Consider the following 24,899-nt stretch of genomic DNA (forward strand, 5'->3'; position numbering starts at 1 on the left):
TGTTAAGCAACTTCTAAGAAACACTGTACTGTGGGTTAAAATGTAGTTGGATAATAAGTAACACTAAAAGTGTGGGTAGAAGGAGATGCATGGTTGCACCTGCTTGGGAAAGCTGTTGGTGAAGAACTGTAGCTGAGAAAATTCCTCTTATATTTTAAGTAGGTGGTAAAAACTACCTTTCCCCTTTTCTCAGAAGTACAGTGAGGGCTGCAGCTTTGCATGTCTTTGGTGACAATGATTTAAGTAGCCCCTGACCTGGCTACTTCTTGCCCCCCTCCCCCTCCCCAATCCTCCCGTGGGCATGGCCACAAAATGCCATGCCAGTATTTCCCTAAGCAATGGATGGGGGGAAGACTGAAACATCATTTGCAAGTGAAGTAAGATCCTTCATGTAACCCTGTGTTTGGGAGAGCTAAATTCCCTTGAACATCGTAATGTGGAAGGCCGTGAATCAAGTGTGCGCTTTAGCTTGTAATGTAACAGTACAAAATATTTTTGATACTTCTTGACAAATGAGTGTAGATACATAAAATGGTGAAGATGTTATAATTGCATTTAAATCTTTAGAAGTTTATATCACACGTATTCAATTATTAGTATGTGATCCAATACACGTTTTATTGGTCATGAGAGCTGTGGAACACGTTCAGATAAGGAATTCCTTATGTTAATATAGTTTCCTGAACTCCTAAAACAACAAATCCATAATGCATGATTAATTGGTTGGGAACTAATGCTGAACCTGTGCATCATTTAAAATGTTTGTGGGGAATAGTCCTCATTAACAAGTCTTTTATGTTATCAGGTGTATTTTGCCTCAACTGTAAGTCAGTGTACATGCATATTCAATACAAACTGTTCCAAGTTTCTTAAATATTCTGAAACAAACTGCAGTGCAATTTTCTTGAAATTACATAATTCATTCAAACCAAAATGCACTTTTGAAGCATGTAGAAACTTTTCTTGTTGGGGTTTTTCCTGTTTCCAAGTGTGATGATGCTACATTTTTGTTTTGTTTGTTTTTAAGGCCAAACTGTTTTCAGATAGTAGTTCAGCACTTCAGTGAAGAGCATTACATCTTTTACTTTGCAGGAGAAACTCCAGAACAAGCACAGGTGAGAGCTTTTGTTGATAAATATAATTTTAAAAGTAATTTTTTGTTTTGTAGTGTTTAATGATATTATCCTTCTCTAATAGAAAGCAAGCATACCACAGATGGTGGCTATGTCTACATTAGCAAATATTACCATGCAATAGTAGCAGATCTGTAAGGGAAATAGTTGGTGCTGAGAATCCAGCACCTACATTACCTGCGCTTTAGGGATTTTACTTTGGACAAGTTCTAGTCTGGTCCCATGGACTGAACTTCCATTAGTTTCCATTAGGTATTTCTGGAGAATATCTTCTGGAGTAGTTCAGTCCAAAAAAAATTGTTTGCTCTCCAACACTCTTCCATGTAATGAACCAGAGCATGGTAAGTGGGAGTTTTGCTTCAAGAGCACGTTCCTGATATGAGCTAAAATGCTAATGCAGGTATGCCCACCAATCAAAATCTGTTGAGCCTTTTACAGTTATTTGTCCTGTCCATAAATTGGTCATTGTTTATAGTCTTAGGCCCTGATCTTGCACGAAAAATAAGGGGTTTTTTTTGTTTTACATTGGTATCATTTAGTTATTAGCTCTTTAGCAGTTAATGTTTGCTGATTGAATTGTAGGAATGGAGTCTAATTCTCTAAAAGTCACTCACCAACAGGAGAGCATATGGAAGATGTGACAGTGTTCTTATTCATGAAGTTGTTTTGGTATTCCAGAGCTCTGAAATATACCTGTTGTGTCAGAAGTTAAGCTAGGCATTTGATTTTATTTAAGAATGTGTAGTAGGCAGAATATCCTGTCCTGTTTTCTGAACATTTGGTATAATCTGCTTTTGGTTTAGATTTGCTTAACACTTAAGCTGTTCACTGCATTTATACATGTCATGGTTTAACCCCAGCCAGCAGCCAAGCACCACACAGCTGCTCCCTCACTCCCCGCCCCCCCCCCCCCCAGTGGGATGGGGAGGAGAATTGGGAAAGAAGGTAAAACTTGTGGGTTGACATAAGAACAGTTTAATCACTAAAGTAAAATATAATACTAACAATAGTAATAATGAAATATAATAATAATGAAAAGGAATATAACAAAAAAAAGGAAGGGGGGGGAAGGAAAAAAAACCCCAGTGATGCACAATGCAATTGCTCACCACCTGCTGACTGATGCCTGAGCCACAATCCACCCCTCCTGGCCAACTCCCCCCAGTTTATATACTGGGCATGACGTTCCATGGTATGGAATAGCCCTTTGGCTAGTTGGGGTCAGCTGCCCTGGCCATGCTCCCTCCCAGCTTCTTGCACACCTGCTTGCTGGCAGAGCATGGGAAACTGGAAAGTCCTTGGCTTAAGATAAGCGCTCCTTAGCAACAACTAAACCATCAGCGTGTTATCAACATCATTCTCACACTAAATCCAAAACACAGCACTGTACCAGCTCCTAAGAAGAGAGTTAACTCTGTCCCAGCTGAAACCAGGACAATACAGAATACTGTGATTTCTTTTATAAAATTATTCTGGTTCAGGCAGGTCAGATGTTTTACTGATACTTCTGTTCTCAGAAGTTACAGCTGTCTGTACCTTGTAACATTTCACAGAAGAATTGTTTTGTTGGTATACTAAGGAAAACTTGATGGATTTCATATAATGTGGTAAATATCAAAGCAGATGTCCAATGGATTGCATGTTGTCTGAGGTTTGTAAAAACCATTAAGTGAATGTAATGTAGAGTGTAGCCTCATATGTTAGTGTCATTGTGCATACTATGGTGCATTGTTCATACTTGCTGCTGCAAACTTTGGCATTTAAGGGGATAGGTTTTCCTGTTAGGAGGGGGAATAAAGATGACTTTGTATCTAGGAAATATTTAGATTAATTTAGAGTATTTAGTAGGTTCTATGGTTCTTTATTTGCTTTTCCTTATTTGAATATGAAAGCAAGCTAATAAAAATGTGATGCACAGTTGACAGTTCTTCCTTTTGTGGAAGGTTTTGAAAGCTAAAACTTTGGGAGTAAAGTGGTTTACCTGAGAATAGCTGCAATATAGAATGTACCTGTATTTAAAAAATGTGGAAGGTAATGTAAAGGGTAAGACTGAAAATGCTTTTTTTCTTTAATGGTATTAAATTGTACTTTGAGAGTGGGTAGCAGATCTTTGAGCTACATCCTTATGAATGTTAGTCAAAGCCTAAATTTTGTGCTTCATAAGAGCTTACAAAATATGGGGGGGTGGGGTGTGGAAACATGAGAATGAGGCTATAGCATATCTTCCACCTTCCAAAGTATCTACTCTGTTTTATGTATTTGTGAGCAGAGAGAATGGGGATGTAGGTTATACTTTTCAGTGTTTTTCTGTTAATGCTGCTTTGTTTTTTGTTTGAAGCATATGGAGTAAAATAGGACTGCAATATAAAAATAGAGGAGAGTGATCAGAACAATTTGACTTGTTGACTTATTTTCTCGGAAGCAACCAAGTCTTGCTTCATTTTATATACCATTTTTTATTTAATTCAATATGACTAATCTGGAAAATTGATAAAGGTCACACTGTATATCCATTAGTAATGCTTGATATTTCTAAAAGAGAAACTTTCAGATTTGCAAATGTTTATTTAGTTTTACTGAGAAAGATATGAATTTTGCTTTACTATTCAAATTTTCATACTTTGAATTGCATACAAGTTGGTTCTTTTTAAGCTAAAGAAACAACTTCAGATACTTCAATTTTTTTTTTTTTTAAGACATGTCTGTTCTACTGCAAGAAGCTGTATCTGACTTTTTATTACACTGTTTTGTGCCTTTCTCTCTTAGGACTGGATGAAGGCTCTGCAGATGTTTTGCAGTTTAAGAAAAAACAGTCCAGGGACATCAAATAAACGTCTACGTCAGGTGAAGCTATATAGATACGGGGGGGAGGGGGAGAAGTTGTCTCTTTGTTGCAAAATGATGATACATCTCAGAACTTTCCTTTCAACAATAGTAAATCCTGCACGTACTTTCTTTTTCTTGGAGTTATGCAGTACCTTTGTTAAACCAACTGGAATGACTTCCACTTTATTATAATATCTATATACACAAAGAACAAAATGTTTTTAGGCAATTGGCAGATGTTTTGCTAGATATTAATTTCTGACCACATTTGAGTAAAAGTGTCAAGAATTCAGCATTTGTATTGTCTTAACTCTTATGATTCACCAGATTTGACAGACTTATGTCACATGTAACCAAAATACTAGTATAACTAATATTATTCATTTTTCAGTGACAAATACATGCTGAACTGTGATTATGGTGTAATTTCTTTTGGTCTCTTGAGAGTACTGTTGTGGCCAGAATTTCTTTCAGAAAATTGATATATGAACTGGCAGAAGAAATTGGGAGCCACAAAAGCGAAGCACCTACAGAGTGATCATCTGAACTAATTCTGTACTTCCAAAAGCAAAGAAAATGTTAGGCTGCATGAAGGAATAGAATAGAAAATATGTGCTATTTAATATTTATGGTATTCTCATTTAGGATACAGTTAGTTTTGATCATCTTATATCAAAATGCATAAAGGAAATGAGAAAATTATTTTCATTATAGGCTAGAATGAGTAAAAGGATTTCCAAGTAAATAAGTGTGGGAAGTATTGGACTATTTAGAGAAGTGAAAAGTATAAAAAGCATGAATGATCAAGGTAGATAAAGCGTATAAAGATCAAAAAATCATACTTCCATGACTGTCTTACAGAAATTATATCAGTTTCAGGGTTTCTTGAACTGTCCTTTGAAACTTCTGGTACTGAATATTTGGATTTAAATGGAATTTTGACCTGATCAAGTATGATATTTCCTGTATTTGTCTAAATTGACTTCAGTTGATATCAGTAGATATTCGATTAAGCTATGAATTGCATGCAATTCAGAAGTTTGTAAAATAGTAGACTGTTTAAAATGTATTTAATGTAAATGATTTCAGAGAGTTCACTTCTCATTTTCTGGAAATTGAGTTTCCAAGTGCTATTATTTTGAGAATCTATAGTACAGACTAATATCTTCCTTTTAACAGGGAGAAAACTGTGTAGTGTGTTAAACAAGGGAATTTTATGTAATCTACTGTTGTTTAGAATAGAATAGAATAGAATATTTCAGTTGGAAGGGACCTACAATGATCATCTAGTCCAACTGCCTGACCACTTCAGGGCTGACCAAAAGTTAAAGCATGTTATCAAGGGCATTGTCCAAATGCCTCTTAAACACTGACAGGCATGGGGCATCAACCACCTCTCTAGGAAGCCTCTTCCAGTGTTTGACCACCCTCTCGGTAAAGAAATGCTTCCTAATGTCCAGTCTGAACCTCCCCTGGAGCAGCTTTGAGCCATTCCCACTTGTCCTGTCACTGGATCCCAGGGAGAAGAGATCAGCACCTCCCTCTCCACTTCCCCTCCTCAGGAAGCTGTAGAGAGCAATGAGGTCGCCCCTCAGCCTCCTTCTCTCCAAACTAGACAAACCCAGAGTCCTCAGCCGCTCCTCATAGGACATGCCTTCCAGCCCCTTCACCAGCTTTGTTGCCCTCCTCTGGATGCATTCCAGGACCTTCACATCCTTCTTAAGTTGTGGGGCCCAGAACTGCACACAGTACTCAAGGTGAGGCCGCACCAGTGCTAAATACAGCGGGATAACCACCTCTTTTGACCGGCCGATTATGCTGTGTTTGATGCACCCCAGGATGTGTTTTGCCCTCTTGGCTGCCAGGGCACACTGCTGACTCATATTGAGCCTAATCTGTTAGGAAAGCACCAAATATGGCATTGTGTTTGGAGTTGTCCATGGCTCTTACTCAAGATACAAGTCTTTGACTTCAGTAGAATTTCCTATGCGTAGAAAAGTTAGTACTTGCAAATCTTAATGTCTTGTAGTGATGGTTTTAAAAGTAAAAAATAAGATGAGTTAAAACTATGGTGCTGGAGGTTTATTTTCAAGTTATTTGAGTTGCTCTTAATTTGTCACTGGTGCCTCTTAAAATCTTGTTCCATTATTCCTGTTCCCTGCTCTTTCTATTAGGAAATTATATTTTGTATTTAATATTTATACCTTAACATTAAGCCTTCACATGGGGGGGGAATTCCATTCTTTCTTTAAAAAAAAAAAATAAATTTTGTGTATTTTCTTTAGGTCAGCAGTCTTATTTTGCATGTAGAAGAAGCTCATACGCTCCCAGTAAAACATTTTACTAATCCATATTGTAACATCTACCTGAACAGTGTCCAGGTAGCAAAAACACATATCAGGGAAGGGCAGAACCCTGTATGGTCAGAAGAATTTGTCTTTGAGTAAGTCTTAATCTTATTGAATTACTGAATTTCACTTGAAAGTTGCATTGCATTTAAGATTCTTTATGCTGTACTGTTTTTACATTTCTAAAAATATTGTATGCATGGTTATATATCAGCCACCTTTCAGCCACAAATGCATGGGTAGAATTTTACGTATGCATCTAAGTATCTTTGTTAATATAATTGTCTGTGGCTGATCATGAGAACTCAGGATTGAAATAACTTTAGAATAAGTTTAAATGTTGGCCAGGTATAGTATTAATTGAGGCTTTCTGTCTTTTCCCCTAGTGATCTTTCATCTGATATTAATAGATTTGAGATAAGTCTTAGTAACAAAACAAAGAAAAGTAAAGATCCAGATATATGTAAGTATTTTTCTGTAAAAGATGCATATATATTGCAACAATGGATACAATTTTCATTGCTCTTGTCAAACACTGTCACAAGAGAATTAAGTATATTCTGTGATTACCATACAGCTGTATTGGCATGTTTTGGATGTCTGTTACTGACTCTACATTAATGTTTTTACAATAAGAACCTGCATGTTTTTTAGTAGTAAAATGCACAGTAATCCAATCCTATGTATCTGATGGCTTTTCTAGCTCTATTCCAGTATACCTATTATGTTATACTGTGACCATGTTTACCAAAAAAAAGAGGAAAGAGAAGCTGTCAGAATTAATCTGCTCCATAAAATGTTACGTTCCACTAAGTCAATTTCTTTAATCTGTTTTAAGCCCAACTGTGTGGAATTTCTTTTGTCCTTTTCAGGTTTTTTTTGTTGCTTCCAGTGAGAAAGAGGGAGGAAAGGTAGTACTTTCCTCTCTTAAAAATAAATAAATAAAAATCCAACTTGACAGTCTGTAGAACAAAATTTGCCTCAGTCCTGTGTCATCCTGGTTTTCCCCCCCATTCTCTCTCATCTGTGTTCCCAAGAATTTACTTTCCTCCTGTTATGTACACAGCTTCTTCAGCTATTTTGTTTCTATTTTTCTGTTCTAGCAAACTACTAGCAAGATGGTAAGACTTATCAGCTTTCAAAAAACAAAAACAAAACCAAAAAAAACCCAACCAAACAAAAAAAAACCCAAAACAAACCCAAACCAAAAAACCCTCCCCAAAATACCCACACCTGGATTCTGAGCCACACAATGTGGTTTTTTGGCTTTCAAGGTATTTTGTTTCCCACCATACTTATCTTGTAACTTCAGCCCTTTGCCTCCTCTCTGTTGCCTGCAGTGCAGACACCCCCCCACACCCAAGATTTGTTCCAAGCACTTTTCTGTTGTGTTCAGACCTGTCCCAAAGCCTGGCACAGTATTTATAATCTGTTGCTGTTAGTTTTGGTTTGCATGTATTGTGTTACTGGCCTGTTATGTTTGCCTCAGTGTCAATTTCTTTCTCTTTTTTTCCTCTCAGAGAAGAGATTTGTAGGGAAACCTTGACCAAAGTAGAAGAATTACTTCTAAGACTGAATGCTTTTGCAGAACCTAATTCAATTTCAAAACTCTTGCCCTTTCCTCTAACTAGAAAAGTTTCTGCATAGCAGAAGGAAAAAAGATGTATTTCATTTGACAGACAAAAGGACTTTCTAATTGCAGTTGTGACCTTGTTCTTGCACAGTTGTTCTATTCATTTGAGCTAGAAAATTCTTTATCTGGGCCAAAGCTTTGGTTAGTAAAAGAATCTTTCAAAGGATAAGTCATGAATGGAATACTTCGGTAACTTCTTTTAAAGTGTTTTTGTAGTTTCCTTCTCTCTGTCCAGATTAAGGAGATTGTGCTACCTTTAGATGTATCCAACTGGTGGAAGGTTATAGATTGTTTTCTTATCTAGGTCAAGAGGATTGGCAATGTTTCTCGATTATGGTTAGGTAGACTCTTAGAGCATAACCTAACAGTCCTTTCATTTTGGGATAAGGATTAGACCATAACAACTTGAATTAACAAGCATCTCTGCCTACATCCCCATCCCTATTAAATATTTGAAGTATATGGGGGGGAAAACTGAGCTAAAAGAGACCTTATCCAACTTGCCTGTGTGCTGTATTGCCTAAACCCTTAACCTCTCCAAAAGCAAGAAAATGGATTGGTTACCTTTCTGAAAATTTGTCCTTTGTACCCACAGTTATTAAATGTGGATTGCTCTGAAGTGGGAGTAATGTGAGGCTCATCTTCCCAGCTAACCCATTAAGTCAACTTTCCTGCTTGTTTTTCCTGTCATATAAAGCAGATTGAGGGCCCAAAAATCTGGTATTGGTTTCACTGCTTTTTCTTCCTTTGTAACACACAAAACTAAATACAAAAATGATACAAGTATGAGGGCTGTTTTTTTCAGTATTTGTGGTGGGTTGACCTTGGCTGGCCACCAGGTGCCCACTGAGACCCTCTCTCATTCCCCCTCCTCAGTGGGACAGGGGGAGAAAATAAGATTAAAAACTCATGGGTCAAGATAAAGGCAGTTAAATGAAGAAAAGCAAAGGCTGCACGCAGAAGCAAAGGAAAACAAAAAGATTTATTCTCTACTTCCCATCAGCAGGCGATGTCCAGCCACTTCCTGGGAAGTAGGGCCTCAGTACGCGTAGCGGTTGCTTTGGAAGACAAACGCCTTAATAACAAATGTGTCCCCCTCCTCCTCCTTCTCTTAGCTTTTATTGCTGAGCACGACGTCATATGGTATGGAATATCTCTTTGGTCAGTTGGGGTCAACTGTCCTGGCTATGTCCCCTCCCAACCTCTTGCCCACCCCCAGCCTGCTGGCCTTTGAGGAATAGAGTTGGAGAGACAGCCTTGATGCTGTGGGAGCGCTGCTCAGCAGTAGCCGAAACTGGTGTGTTATCCACACCTTTCTAGCTGCCAATACAGAGCACAGCACTATGAGGGCTGCTATGGGGAAAGTTAGCTCCATCTCAGCCAGACCCAATAGAAGTATTTAAAAATATTTCTTTAGTTCTCAAGTCTTTCACTTTGAAATTTGCATATTATTAGTATTCATTCCATTATTATTTTTGTATTTTTTCTTTTAAAAGGTATTTCAAATATTCAGAAATTATACTAAACACTTTAGCATCAATTCTACTTGTTTTCTTTGTTTCTCTAACAGTTTGTTAATAATTTATTCAAATAAATATATAAATATGGTTTGGAAAAAGGAAAAAAAAAAAACCAAAAAACCCCTCTGGAATATATTGTTAGATTTCATCTGTTGCTACTGAAAATTGGAATGCTCAAATTTGATCAGACAGTTAAATCAGTAAATGTCTCAGGGCAGTTCCACGTAGGATTCAACTGGAGTGGAAGTTCTGGTTTGGTTTTGCACCAGGATAGTTGGTTAATTTCAGATTAATTCATGTTGAAAAAGAAAACATTTTTATACTAGAGGCAGTCACCTAATGCAGTCAAGTCCGTAGAGCAAAATCATAGAATCATAGAATGGTTTGGGTTGGAAGGGACCTTTAAAGATCATCTAGTTCCAACCCCCCTGCCATGGGCAGGGACACCTTCCACTAGATCAGGTTGCTCAAAGCCCCATCCAACCTGGCCTTGAACACTTCCAGGGAGGGGGCATCCACAGCCTCTCTGGGCAACCTGTGCCAGTGCCTCACCACCCTCACAGTGAAGAACTTCTTCCTTACATCTAATCTAAATCTACCCTCTTTCAGTTTAACACCATTACCCCTTGTCCTATCACTACACTCCCTGAGAAAGAGTCCCTCCCCATCTTTCCTGTAGGACCCCTTTAATTACTGGAAGGTTGCTATAAGGTCTCCCCAAACCCTTCGCTTCTCCAGGCTGAACAACCCCAATTCTCTCAGCCTGTCCTCATAGGGGAGGTGCTCCAGCCCCCTGATCATCTTCGTGGCCCTCCTCTGGACCCGCTCGAGCAGGTCCATGTCCTTCTTATGCTGGAGGCCCCAGAGCTGAACACAGTACTCGAGGTGGAGTCTCATGAGAGCGGAGTAGAGGGGGAGAATCACCTCCCTTGACCTGCTGGTCACGCTTCTTTTGATGCAGCCCAGGATACGGTTGGCTTTCGGGGCTGCGAGTGCACATTGCCTCTGTCTCTCCTTTCAGGCAGTTTGTATTTGCAGTAGTGCCACAGCTTGTTTTTGAAGTTGGTATTTGAGAATATGCAGCTGGAGGAAAAAAATGTCACTGTGCTACACATTTATCACTTCTGTGGCACTGGGAAATAAGCCTACTATGGCAGGTTATAGACTTAGCTCCTTCCCTCCCATACTCTCCAGGAAATATGCACGAAACACATTAAATGCAAAGTATGTAGTAAACACTCTCACATAGACATGGGTAGACTTTGGACAAGGGGGAGAAACTATGGAGCCTATCAGGCACTTGTTAATGGTAGTAACAACATACTGTCTACCAACACTAGGTACCAAAAATAAGATGTTGACAGCCCCTTCTTTGAAGAACAAAGTGTAAGAGATTCCAGTCCTTAACAGCTCCTCACTGCCTTGTAAATGAATTGTGCTAACATGTCAGTGAGCTGTGGGTGGGAAAGCCAGGATTTAGTATGTCCATGTATTAAGCAATTTCTTCTTTGTCAACATTTAGATAGGCTTTTATTCTGAATCAGTAACTGTAAATGTTTTTAGGGGTTTTTTTTGAGGGAGTGGATGCTTTTGGTTGGTTCTGGTTGGGTTCAACAAAGGCTTCACTGTAAACTTAAGTTCATTTCCGTTCTGAGGAAAACATAATTTTGAACCACTTTTAAGTTTGATTTCCAGGTTATAATTATTAATCATCAAAATATAAACTTGTTACTAATTATTAATCCCTAAGCTTTATTCGCAAATAAACCATTAAGAAACCTCAGTCTTACTTTTTTTTGTGCTAATGTTCATCACATAAAATATTCTTGGATCAAGGTTGTTTTATATAGTTCTTAACTGTGCTTGCAGAGAAGGGATCAACTATTGATTTTTTTCTGTATATTTGTTATTCTATCATAATGTGCTAGACTGCGAAGTGTAAACATCCTTAAATTCTCAACTAATGGCAGTCTCTTATTGAACATAGCCTAATAGTTCAATATACATTGCTAAGTAGCAGAAAGTGTTCCTTTAAAGTCTTTGAATATAAATTATGATAACAAGTATTCTGCAGTCCATATATTGATATTTCTGTTTCGATCTTTTAAGGTCAAAGCAAGATTATAGTATTTATATTATTGCTAGGAAGTGCTACTATATAACCATGGGAAAAATGAAATCATCAGATTATTCTGAATCCTGTATCTCACTGTTCCTATCAATGAGATATATGCCTTATATGCACAAGCAAAACAAGAAGGAAGCATGTTGCTCAGTTGAGGACACGAGAGCTTTGCTCAGAAGAAATATTTTGGGAAAGTCAATTGATTATCTGGTCTAAAGACAGTCCAATCCACACTTGTGATAAGTAGCAGATGATGATGAATTGGTTTACCCACTACTTGACTGACTTGAATGTGTTACCTCATCAGTTCATCAACTCCAAAGAATATGAAATATGAAGTGTGTATTAGAAATGTGATGTTATTCTGTTCCATTATCTGATTATGCAAATGATGTCCCAACATATTGCTGAATTGGGGCAGTGGAAAGTCTACTAGAACTGTTCATAGGCTTTGTAGAAAAGTGAAAAACAAGTGTGTGATGGTGGTTTTGATTGTGTTTTGGTTTTGGGAGGGGTTGTTTTTTTGGGGTTGGGGGTTGTTTTGTTTTGTTTAAATGTGAGGGACTTGATTAAAAGTAGATTTCATCAAGAGTTGCAGAAAAAGAGTGTTTGCTTGGAAGTTCCAGACAGTCTGACAGGCTAAATGTGAAACTGAAACTGTGTATCTCCTCTTGGAACTTTGTGGGTATATCATAGGTAGAATGGTGTCTCTGCAAGCATCTGGGCCCTTTCTGTGTGAAGTAACTTGGTTCAGGAGGGCATGTGCTTATTTTGGAATGGTCAGTGATCTGACTGCTGCAGCTTACTAATCAGCTGTCAGACCAGACTTTCAATTATGGTTGAATAGGCTGGTGCAGGTCATTGCTTAGTAATTTTAAGGTACCAACACCACAAAAAAGTGAATTAATGATTTTGTCATTCTTGGTTGACTTTTGTCATTATTTGGGCAGTAAGCTGTCTGGGAATGCTTTTTTATATGGTTTGCATAAACTGTTACAGCCTTAATCTAGGAGTTCCTAAGTATTAAAGAAATACATCTGGCAACATTTGGGAAAGATGTAGTAATGCTAATAATAAATACTAAAAATAGTAACAAAGTGGTTCAAGAGCAGACCTGATGGAGGTATGAGCCCAAGGCTTCAAAAGAGGACAATGAATTCTAATCACTTTATCTGTTTTAATTTTCTGATTGCTGCCTAGGTTTGCTAGGTAGCTGGAGGAGAGGGGGGCTTTTTCCCCTATTTGGGTGTTAAAAAGAAAACTTTGTTAATATCTGTGTGTATACACTATTTACAGCATGCTTTATATTTCAGCTTCAGTTTTCAGGAGTCTGTTAAACCATCTAAGATAATCCATCAATGTATTTGATGGCACAAATTTTGATCGTTTTTATTAATACTCTTTTACTGAAACAAGATGACATGCTGAAAACAAACTTTTTATTCAATACTAGCACTGTTTTGCTGGAGATAACCTACTTAACAATGCTTTTTTCCTAAAGTGTTTATGCGTTGCCAATTAAGCCGATTACAGAAAGGACATGCAACAGATGAGTGGTTTCAACTCAGTTCCCATATACCACTGAAGGGTATTGAGCCAGGATCTTTGCGTGTTCGAGCACGATATTCTATGGAGAAGATCATGCCAGAAGAGGAGTACAGTGAGTTTAAAGAGGTATTAAGTTTGTTTCCTCAGTTTTTCTGTCAAAATTCACTTTCTCTGTTGTTTGAGAGAGATTTCAATAACACTAATAGACATCGCTAAGTAGTATTTGTAGTGACTGTTATGTTAGGACAAGTTTCTCAACATTATTCCGGTTTTCTTTCAGCTCATACTCCAGAAAGAGATGCATGTAGTCTATGCCTTATCACATGTTTGTGGACAGGACAGAACACTGTTGGCTGGCATTTTATTGAAGATTTTTCTTCATGAAAAGCTTGAGTCACTATTGTTACGAACACTAAATGACAGGGAAATAAGCATGGAAGGTACTGTACTAATTACACTAACATTTACTGAAACTCTGGGGAGGGAAGGGCTCCCATGTCTTCGTTTCTGTCTCCTCCCTTAATTACATCATATATCAAACTGTGAACACAGCATATTTTTTATTTTTTCCTCTGCTTTTTGTTGTCTCCTTTTCCCAACTTTTCACTTTAATTTTTTCAGATGAAGCTACTACTTTGTTTCGTGCCACCACTTTAGCAAGTACACTTATGGAGCAATATATGAAAGCCACAGCAACGCGTTTTGTTCACCATGCACTGAAAGACAGTATATTAAAGATAATGGAGAGCAAGCAGTCCTGTGAGGTGATACCTTGAACTATGTTTTTTTTAAATTTTGATTTGTTGAAATGATGATCTACTGGTTGTTTGCTTTGGAAGCATTTATTAATCCTTCAGAAATAATTTCAATACTAGAACTGAACTGATTATGAGTTTTTTCTAAATGTTAACTTGAACAATGTTCATAGCATCACTTTTAAATAAGTTTTTTAACTCAAATTTCTTTAAATTATATATATATTCTTTAGCAATTGTAGATTCTTTTGTAGCAGTTACTGAATGGCCTACCCTAAACTTGTGTTAAGCTCCAGATATACTAGAAGTCAATATCTGAATTTAGTTTCATTTTAAAACTCCCTTACATTAACTGCTTGTGTTAGATCCTGTCTTTATTTCTAAAACGACCCTCCTAACTTCTGTTTCACTTGAAATTAATTATGGAAAGGGAGGGGCAGTGTCCTCAGAAGACTGGATTAAGAGATATGAAAATATATGTAGTTAAAAAAAGATGGGTAGTTATGGATAGTGTTAAATGTCTGTGCTGTTAAAAGCATAGTGCACTAGAACTTAAAAACATTGCTTTTTCACATTAGTTTCCTGGCTAGCCCTTGAAGAAAATTTGTAAGTTCTGTACAAGTTTGAGATTTGTACAGCAGTAGAATATTTAATTTATTTTGAAATAGTATTCAGTGTGTAATATTATCAAATTATATATGTAGTTCTATTCAAGAGAAGAAACTTAGTCTTTTTCCCTTTTGGTTTTAGTTAAATCCCTCAAAATTAGAAAAAAATGAAGATGTAAACACTAATTTGGCACATCTACTCAGTATACTTTCAGAATTGGTGGAGAAAATATTCATGGCTGCAGAGATACTGCCTCCGTAAGTTTGCACTCTTCTGTTCAAATTTGTACTTGAAAATTCCTGTTTGTGTGATTTACATTGCACTGTAAAATGGTGTTCTTATTGGTTTATCTTATACTAATCAGTTCAAAGACTAATTTCTTTAGGGCTGTTATATGTACAGAGAAAAAAAATAACACTTGAATGAATTGTGCTTTTTGCACATGTGGTAGGTTGACCTTGGCTGGATGCCAGGCGCCCACCAAGCCGCTCTATCACTCCCCTCCTCAGCTGGACAGGGGAGAGAAAATATAACGAAAGGCTCATGGGTCGAGATAAGGACAGGGAGATCACTCACCAATTACCATCACGGGCAAAACAGACTCGACTCGGGGAAATGAATTTAATTTATTGCTAATCAGAATCAGAGTAGGATAATGAGAAATAAAACCAAATCTTAAAACACCTTCCCCCCACCCCTCCTTCTTCCCGGGCTCAACTTTACTCCCGAATTCTCTACCTCCTCCCCCTGAGTGGCGCAGGGGGACGGGGAATGGGGGTTTGGGTCAGTTCATCACATGTTGTCTCTGCCGCTCCTTCCTCCTCAGGGGGAGGACTCCTCATGCTCTTCCCCTGCTCCAGCATGAGGTCCCTCCCACAGGAGACAGTCCTCCACGAACTGCTCCAGTGTGGGTCCTTTCCACAGGGTGCAATCCTTCAGGAACAGACTGCTCCAGCATGGGTCCCCCATGGGGTCACAAGTCCTGCCAGCAAACCTGCTCCAGCATGGGCTCCTCTCTCCATGGGTCCACAGGTCCTGCCAGGAGCCTGGGCTCTCCACGGGGTCACAGCCTCCTTCAGGGCACATCCACCTGCTCCGGCGTGGGGTCCTCCATGGGCTGCAGGGGGACAGCCTGCCTCACCATGGTCTTCACCATGGGCTGCAGGGGAATCTCTGCTCTAGCTCCTGGAGCACCTCCTCCCCCTCCTTCTTCCCTGACCTTGGTGTCTGCAGAGTTGCTTCTCTCACATATTCTCACTCCTCTCTTCCAGCTGCTGTTGTGCAGCAGTTTTTTCCCCTTCTTAAATATGTTATCCCAGAGGCGCTACCACTGTCGCTTATTTGATCAGCCTTGGCCAGCAGCGGGTCTGTCTTGGAGCTAGCTGGCATTGGCTCTATCGGACATGGGGGAAGTTTCTAGCAGCTTCTCACAGAAGCCACCCCTGTAGCCCCCCCACTACCAAAACCTTGCCACGCAAACGCAATACAGCACAAAAGCTTTTGGCTAGCACACGTGCTTTTCTTTGAGGGAGAAGCTGCTAGATCCAAGGGGTCAGGGAAAGAAGAAAAAAATTAAAATATCACTATATTATCTCCACAAAAAGGTAGAGGTCAGTACTCATTAGCAGACAATTGTATATATTTAAGTTGGTTACCAATTCTTTCCAGTCCTCCTACTCTGAAATAGAGGTGGAATTAGTAACAGCATTAAAAATACAAATGGGTGGTAGTAGAATGACACCCTGCTGTGATTACTTCTGTCTATCAGGGAAATGCACAGGTTATTCTTTTCCTTTTTAAAAAAAAGCTAAAATAACTTGTTTAGACTGAAACCATTGAATAAAAAGTGCATAGTGCTAACAATTTTCTTTCACTTTTTTATCATTAGCTTTTAATGTAAATAAAATGCTGAATTTTGCATTGTGTACTGGGTCTGGCTGGGATGGAGTTAAGTTTCTTCATAGTAGCTGGTATGGTGTTGTGTTTTGTATTTGTGACTAAAACAGCATTGACAACACACCAGTATTTTGGCTACTGCTGAGCAGTATTTGCACAGTGTGGAGGTTTCCTTTTTTTGTCCTCCTTTTTGTCACTCAGCTGCTGCCTGCTGTTCCCCCACCCCCCCACCTCCCTAAAAAAAAAAAAAGGTGAGTAGGCTGGAGGTGTGCAAGAGGTTGGGAAGGCATGCAACCAGGACAGCTGACCCCAACTGACCAAAGGGATATTCCATCCCATATGACATCAGGCTCAGCATATAAAGCTGGGGGAAGAAGAAGGAAAGGGGGACATTCGGAGTTATGGCATTTGTCTTCCCAAGTAGCTGTTATGCGTGATGGAGCCCTGCTTTCCTGGAGATGGCTGAACACCTGCCTGCCCATGGGAAGCAGTGAATGAATTCCTTGTTTTGCTTTGCTTGCGTGCGCAGCTTTTGCTTTACCTATTAAACTGTCTTTATGTCGTCCCATGAGTTTTTCTTGCTTTTGCCCTTCCGATTCTCTTCCCTATCCTGCTGAGGGGAAGTGAGCAAGCGACTGGGTGGGGGCTTAGCTGCTGGCCAGGGTCAACCCACCACAGAATGGCAGAATAGCACAGAAGTTTCTTTTGTGTCAGTGATGGCAAGGTTAGCATTAAAAGCTTCATTCTTTTCAGCTTATGTCTGAATTATAAACCTAGCATTGATAATAGCATTAAGCAGGAGGTTGGACTAGATCCTTTCTGACCAGCTTTTTTTATTCAGTGAAGTTTTTTAATGAAATGATTAATTAGCTATTATTTTTACAGGACGTTGAGATATATTTATGGATGCTTGCAGAAGTCTGTTCAAAACAAGTGGCCAGCTAATACCACAATGAGAACAAGAGTTGTTAGGTAAGTTACTTGTCACTTTATGCTGAAAATAATCTTTTAACATCTTATTACTGTCATACTTCAGTGTGCTTATCTGTTTTTTCTTTTAGGGCCAAAACTTTATAGTACTTATATAGGTTACAAGAATATTTAAGATTATTATGGTACTGGGGCATGATATCCCAATTAAGGATTGAGAGCTTGCTAGATTCTTAGTCATGCTGTTGGAGCCTTGCTAGAGGTGTAGTATAGAGGTCAGTATAGCTATACTTAATAGCTGTAACTTTGAATTTACTTGTATTTTGTTAAGTTTTACAAACTAATCTAAAATATTGATTTCCTTTTTCATGTTGGGAAAGAGAAAAAGTTCTCTCAAAGTGATAGTTAACCTTTGTGATACCTCTGGAGAGCAGTGACCTCTGAAGATGATGTTCCTGTCATATGCTGTCTGGGAGGACCATGCCTTATCCAGGGACTCCTATGTAGTGTGTGTTAATTATTGGAAAAATCTTACACATGCTAAGATGAATGTCCTTTAAAATGCAGACATAACATGTTAAGGAAATTAATACCTTCTCAGAAAGGTGATTGGACTGTCATTAGATTTCACAGAGGTGCTGTCTGCATTGGAATATATAGTTCTCTGCATCAGTGAAGACTCCTAGTGCTGATCACTCAGAATCAACACACAGTGTTAATTTCTGAAAATACATACTTCTATGCTGTCCCAGTTTTATTTCATTTCTCTGCTCCAGCCCAATCATGTTGAAACATTCCAGAGCCTCTGTAAAAATGTTGCAGGCTACTGAACCTGGCTCCTCTGAACTGGCACTGAGTACAAAAACTCCAGTCTGCATTCATAAATCAATTGAATAAATAGTTCTTCCTTTAACACTATCAGTTGCCAGTGCAGGTCAAAAAAATCTTTGACAAAAATGAGGTCTTGACACTGTTGTTCTAAATGATACTGGGGGTTTAAGGGTATCAAAGCCACATCTCTTCTACATTTGCTTTACCTTTTTTTGCAAGCCTAGCTTGCTCATAGACCAGTATCTGGTATTGATATAATTTGCTGAGGTTAATCTCCCATTGAACAGTGTCTTCCATATGATTTGTCATTGGCTCTTGTTTATCACTTTGGCTGGGGACAGAAATGAAGACATGGGAGCCCTTCCTTCCTCAGAGTTTCAGTAAATGTTAGTGTAATTAGTACAGTACCTTCCATGCTTATTTCTCTGTCATTTAGTGTTTGTAACAATAGTGACTCAAGATTTTCTTGAAGAAAAATCTTCAATAAAATGCCTGCCAACAGTGTTCTGCAGGGGTTTTGCCTTCAAATTGAGGCTGCTCTTATTAGAGGTGTTGAGGCTAGCCTGTTGCAAGTGTGTAGAACTTAGAAGCAAATACCATGTCTCTTTCTGTTCCTCCCCATCTCTAGAGAGTGCTATGTGGCTTTCCTTAAGTGGATACAGCTGACATTCAGAATTTTCCTGGGGTCTCTGCTGGATACTATAAATATTGGGTCCCTTTCTCTCATCATCTTAGCCTTCATAAGTGGATACTTGTGACTTGTCTCTAGAGTACAGGTTTTTTTGCAGCCTCCAGTGAAGAATATTATCTTTTATTGCACTGGTTTTGGTCCAAGAATGATTACATATTCAGAGACAGGTGGATAGTTTTTAAGTGTCTGGGTAGCTTTTCTATATCATTCAGAAAGTGCTGCCATTTCTGTCTAGTTGTAAAAACCCATGCATAGATATTGACTCATTCTTAATTTAGACAGCTTGACCAGTGTAAGAAGCACCAAATCTTCTGTATCTGCAAAGTCCATCTTAGGTTCATACCCCAGTTGTCTTCAACTTAAGGCCGTCTACAAGAGAAATTGATGTATGTGCCATGACTTGAAAATTATTTACTTCCTCATAGCTTTAAGTTCATCTCATAGAAAATATTTTTGTTTCACACTGGGCCAGGAGTGTTTTGTCAGCCCATAATCCATGGTTCTTGGAGAAATAGGAAAATTCTATAACAGTATATATTGGAATTCAAGTGTCTTGGACACATGAAAGGTGTGTTAACCTCATTGCTACATGTGTCATTTCCAATTAATAATGGACAATGCCATCACTGTATACTTAACAAGCAAGGTAGTGCAAGGTCCACTTCCATTATTTTGTAAGTGGTCAGGTTTGGTATTGCTGTAGTGAAAAAACAGTCTGCTGGTAGTGTCCATGAACTCTGAACAAAATGAGAGGTGAGTTAGATTGCTTTAGTTGGTCCATATGTCACTTCATTTAATAGCAGTCTTCCAGAATTATGGTTATGTTACTGTAAAAGTCGGTGAGAAAAACTCTCTAAGACTCAATTTGGAGTTTTAGAAAGCAGGCATTCTTTATTATGGTGCCGGATGCACAGGGGATCGCTCCACCTAACGTGCATGCTGCATACCATTATTACAGGGTTTATATCCAGTTATTTAATTAGTAACAATTAGTAAAAACACGCCTAAGTTTACACTCATTGGCTAGTGATAAACATTTCATTCATTACTGGTCAGTCGTATTTAAATTAACTCCGCTTGCGATGTAGATTAGCACGCATGCTCCTTACGGGTGTGGGGGGGCAAGTTTCTTCGGTCTTGAATTGAGTTGGTGGTGGTGCTTCCCCCTGCCGCTTTTACCTTTCCCCTAGTTATGAAGGACTTCTCCGGGTTTGGCTCATTTTGTAATTCAGTCAGCAGAGCCGGGGAGTACAATACCGATATTGAGGAACATCTGGCCCTTTTAGCATGTATTGTTACTTGCTAATCTTTGGTATGTAGGCCTACTTGTCCTTGGTACGCAGACTTGCTCATCTCTGGTTTGCAAGCCTGCTTGCTCTAGCTGTACAAAGTTTACACAAAGGGGCCCTTCATCAAATTGTCTTAAGTCTTAGTTTCTACCATATATCCTTCCTCTTATATACTGAATAGGACAATGTATGCTTTTATTTGGTAGCCTAGTATTTGGCAGACAACACTTAATCACTAAACAGAGTTTAATTATGGTATCAGTTAACCTGAGATGGATATTTTTTACATCAGCTGTCAACAGAAAGTTAGATTTTTCTCATGCTAAACTGAAGGCTATTTTGGGTTTCTGTTTAATAAGTTCCTAGTTCTGCAGTCAAACTGAGCGCTTTTCCCTAGCTTTCTAGATTGTCTGGGTGGCAGCAATTACTTCTGTGAGGAAAGTAGCTGATCCAGTATTATTCTTCTAGGACAATAGCGTACTGTTATCAGGATATGGATTGGTTCAAGCTGAACTAAGGCCATGTTGCTGCCAAAAGAGCAGTTCCATTCTGATTGTGCACTCTTGCTCTCCTTATATTGGCTTGGGGAAGCAAGTGGCTGCAGGATGAATTACTTGCTGAAGTAGACAGGAGAACACTTGTGGGAGGCAGGAGATGAGGTGTTCCTCCTTTTTAAAGCCAGTGTGGTCTTAGACTACAGGCTTCAGTATGGCTTTACAGTTAAGCTTTTCCCAGGTGGTTTCAGAGGTTCACTTTAATTGGGAAATCAGTATGCCTGGTTTTATTTCAGTTTTTATCATAGTTGAAATCATAACAAGACATTCTTAATTAACAAACGTATTCACAGAGCACAGGCTGGTTGTTTGTCATCTATCTCACAAAGATTTCCACACTGACTTAAATGCTTAAAGACTACATAATTTTACATTAATTCTTTAACTTTATTATTGAACAAAATACAATTTTTTTTCCATTTCAGTGGCTTTGTTTTCCTTCGACTGATTTGTCCTGCTATCCTGAACCCAAGGATGTTTAATATCATCTCAGGTGACTATGCTTCAGACTGAATTCATACTTTATGTAGTAATAGGCATGAACTTACTTTAGTGCCTAATTTAGCAAAATATGAAGTCTTTTGAACACTGTGTCCAAAGTCATGTTATCCGTATCAATTGATTGACTTTCTCCCTAAGGCAGCCAGCATACGGTTTTCACCCTCTGTCATGGTTTAACCCCAGCCGGCAACTAAGCACCATGCAGCCGCTCGCTCACTCCCCCCCGGTGGGATGGGGGAGAGAATTGGAAGAGTAAAAGTGAGAAAACTCGTGGGTTGAGATAAAGACAGTTTAATAGGGAAAGCAAAAGCCGTGCACACAAGCAAAGCAAAACAAGGAATTCATTCACTGCTTCCCATGGGCAGGCAGGTGTTCAGCCATCTCCAGGAAAGCAGGGCTCCATCACGCGTAACAGTTACTTGGGAAGACAAAACACCATAACTCCAAACGTCCCCCCTTCCTTCTTCTTCCCCCAGCTTTATATGCTGAGCATGATGTTATATGGTATGGAATACCTCTTTGGTTAGTTTGGGTCATCTGCCCAGTTGTGTCCCCTCCCAGCCTTTTGTGCACCCCCCAATCTATTCACTGGGGAGACAGAGTGAGAAACAGAGGTGGCCTTGATGCTATGTAAACACCATTCAGCAAAAGCTATAACGTTAGTGTGTTATCAGTACTGTTTTGGTCAAAAATCTAAAACAGCACCATATGAGCTACTATGAAGAAAATTAACTCTATCCTAGCCAGGCCCAGTACAAAAGCGTTACCCTGTTTTTTGATGCTCTCTTTGTAGAGTGCATCTCTATCAGTAAATAAAACAGTGACAGGGACCATTCCTGTTTGCTAGAACAGGATTGTGAAATTGCTATACTGATCTGTAGCACAGTTCTGGCTGATATCAGATAGCATTCGCCTAAACAGTTCTTAGGCATGATTTGGGTGTTGGCATGCATCAGGGACCACATCTGACACAGCTGGCGTGGGGCTTTGTTGTGAAGCTTTAACAATGAGGGCATGGATTATTCCATGGCAGTTGGCTTAAGCACCTAGAAATGTTTCTGAGCATTTTAACTTACAGATGTAGTTGAGGTCTTACAGATGCAACAACTAGTATGTGTGTTACTGTTGTTCTAGACATAAGGCTATGTTGATGGGATTTCAGGTTTTAAGTTTTGCTATATTCCTTTGTGATGGGTTGACCCTGGCTGGATGCCAGGTGCCCACCAAAGCCGCTCTATCACTCCCCCTCCTCAGCTGGACAGGGGAGAGAAAAATCTAATGAAAGGCTTGTGGGTCGAGATAAGGACAGGGAGATCACTCACCAATTAACATCACGGGCAAAACAGACTCAACTCAGGGAAATTAATTTAATTTATTGCCAATCAGAACCAGAGTAGGGTAATGAGAAATAAAACCAAATCTTAAAACACCTTCCCCCCACCCCTCCCTTCTTCCCAGGCTCAACTTCACTCCTGATTTTCTCTACCTCCTCCCCCTCTGACTGGCACAGGGGGACGGGGAATGGGGGTTGCAGTCAGCTCATCACATGCTATTTCTGCCACTCCTTCCTCCTCAGGGGGAGGACTCCTCACACTTCCCCTGCTCCAGTGTGGGGTCCCTCCCACGGGAGACAGTCCTCCACGAACTTCTCCAATGTGGTCCCTTCCCACAGGCTACAGTTCTTCATGAACTGCTCCAGCGTGGGTCCCTTCCACGGGGTGCAGTCCTTCAGGAACAGACTGCTCCAGCGTGGGTCCCCCATGGGGTCACAAGCCCTGCCAGCAAACCTGCTCCAGCATGGGCTCCTCTCTCCACGGGTCCGCAGGTCCTGCCAGGAGCCTGCTCCAGCACAGGCTCTCCACAGGGTCACAGCCTCCTTCAGGCGCATCCCCCTGCTCTGGCATGGGGTCCTCCATGGGCTGCAGGTGGATATCTGCTCCACCGTGGACCTCCATGGGCTGCAGGGGGACAGCCTGCCTCACCATGGTCTTCACCACGATCTGCAGGGGAATCTCTGCTCCGGCGCCTGGAGCACCTCCTCCCCCTCCTTCTTCCCTGACCTTGGTGTCTGCAGAGTTGCTTCTCTCACATATTCTCACTCCTCTCCTCCGGCTGCTGTTGTGCAGCAGGGTGTCCCCCCCCTTCTTAAATATGCTATCCCAGAGGCGCTACCACCGTTGCTGATGGGCTCGGCCTTGGCCAGCGGCGGGTCTCTCTCGGAGCCAGCTGGCATTAACTTTATCGGACCTGGGGGAGGCTTCTGGCATCTTCTCACAGAAGCCACCCCTGTAGCCCCCCTGCTACCAAAACCTTGCCACACAAACCCAATACATCCTTGTGGGAGGAACAAAGGAAAGGCATAAACTACTGGTGGGAAAAATGTAGTACTAAAATATTGGGACATCTGATTTCCGTAGTTTTAAAAAGTTTGCGTATGTTATACTTCACCTTTGTGTCATCATCCCCCTCCTTGTTTTCTTTTTTTTTTTTGTCAAAGATCATCCCAACCTAGAGGGCATTTGGTTTGCACTAGCCGTTGTTTTTCCTCCTTGCCTCCCTAACACCTTCTCAATTTTACCTGTAAAATGCTGATTTGGAAATAGGAAGAAATCAAAAATCACTTGTGTCAGAAACCCTTTGGGGAAAAAACTTTTCCTTTTTTGCCTTTATAGGCAGCTTTTCAGACAACATAGCAAGTTTTCTGTCCTCTCTCTTTAAGCTATACTAAATGAGAAGGCCTGAGTCAGTCCAAAAGTTCCTTTCTCCCTTTAATAATTTTCATACACTCTTTGGGGAAAGCATTTAAGAATTTATTAAGTATTTATTAAGTATTTTTATCATCTTCAGATTTGTGAGTTACATATTTTCTAACTTGGGGACTGCATTGAAACTGCTGTGTCTTTAGCTGTAAATGGAGTTGTTATCCATAAATTTGTGTAATCCCTTTTAAGCTTGTCTGTAAGTGTTAGTCCTGTTTTGAAGTTCAGATAATATTCTTCACATTTGCTAAGGTAAATTTACGGACTCTATATAGGGCTGTTAGAGCTGTTAAAAAAAAAGTAATTGCTGTAATGAGGCAGGGAGGGGGAGGGGAAATATTCTGAAGGCTGGGTGTATAGATAGAGTTCAGTTTCAGCAGCAATGTGCCTATCCTGTCACCTCAACAACTGTTCTCAAAAATCTTTACTGAAAAAGTTAAGTCCTTTGTTTCAACCTTCTTAGTTGATTTTTTTAAAAGAATACACTTCTTTAGATCAATTCTCTTCACCTGAACTTCCCAATTCTAAGGCTAGTAATGTTTTCCAGCATTGCTTCTTCAAAGGGATGTACAGTAATAAGCACTAGATGCTATGAACAACTGAGATTAGTTGTATGATTAGTGCCTCAGTCTAAGCTCCAGCTATGCCTAAAAAGTTGGAACTTATTTTTTAATTAATTGCAATGCTGAGCGGGGAAGGGGGCAGAAAGACAGAAGATCAAAACGTACAGATAGTGAAGAGTATATAGTATTCTTATGAAGCACTGTGAAATTTAGAGTTTATATAATAACCATGTCAATTTTGGAACACTTAAATGGCATGTAAGTGGAAAGACAGATTTGACCATAACTGTTTAAAAACAAAACAAAAAACCCTATGCTTAACACTAATCTCTTAGTCAGTTAAAACAACTTTTTCCAACAAGTGATTGTACCAGGAGTTTCTAGCATT

General features: G+C 39.6%; 1 protein-coding gene across 3 annotated transcripts in view; it reads left to right on the forward strand.

Moving 5' to 3' along the window:
- The window catches only part of LOC127029121 (ras GTPase-activating protein 1-like), a 95,078-nt gene that overhangs the window by 61,957 nt on the left and 8,222 nt on the right, over positions 1-24,899 (forward strand). For all 3 annotated transcript variants that reach the window (XM_050914766.1, XM_050914768.1, XM_050914767.1), the window contains 10 exons: positions 1,028-1,115; positions 3,900-3,977; positions 6,245-6,402; positions 6,694-6,770; positions 13,087-13,259; positions 13,414-13,573; positions 13,755-13,897; positions 14,639-14,754; positions 17,279-17,365; positions 21,114-21,181. In XM_050914766.1, coding sequence (XP_050770723.1) covers positions 1,028-1,115; positions 3,900-3,977; positions 6,245-6,402; positions 6,694-6,770; positions 13,087-13,259; positions 13,414-13,573; positions 13,755-13,897; positions 14,639-14,754; positions 17,279-17,365; positions 21,114-21,181 — 1,148 coding nt within the window. The remainder of the gene's footprint in view (positions 1-1,027; positions 1,116-3,899; positions 3,978-6,244; positions 6,403-6,693; positions 6,771-13,086; positions 13,260-13,413; positions 13,574-13,754; positions 13,898-14,638; positions 14,755-17,278; positions 17,366-21,113; positions 21,182-24,899) is intronic.

Source organism: Gymnogyps californianus, unplaced genomic scaffold (genome assembly GCF_018139145.2).
Source record: "Gymnogyps californianus isolate 813 unplaced genomic scaffold, ASM1813914v2 HiC_scaffold_80, whole genome shotgun sequence".
Classification (NCBI taxonomy): Eukaryota; Metazoa; Chordata; class Aves; order Accipitriformes; family Cathartidae; genus Gymnogyps; species Gymnogyps californianus.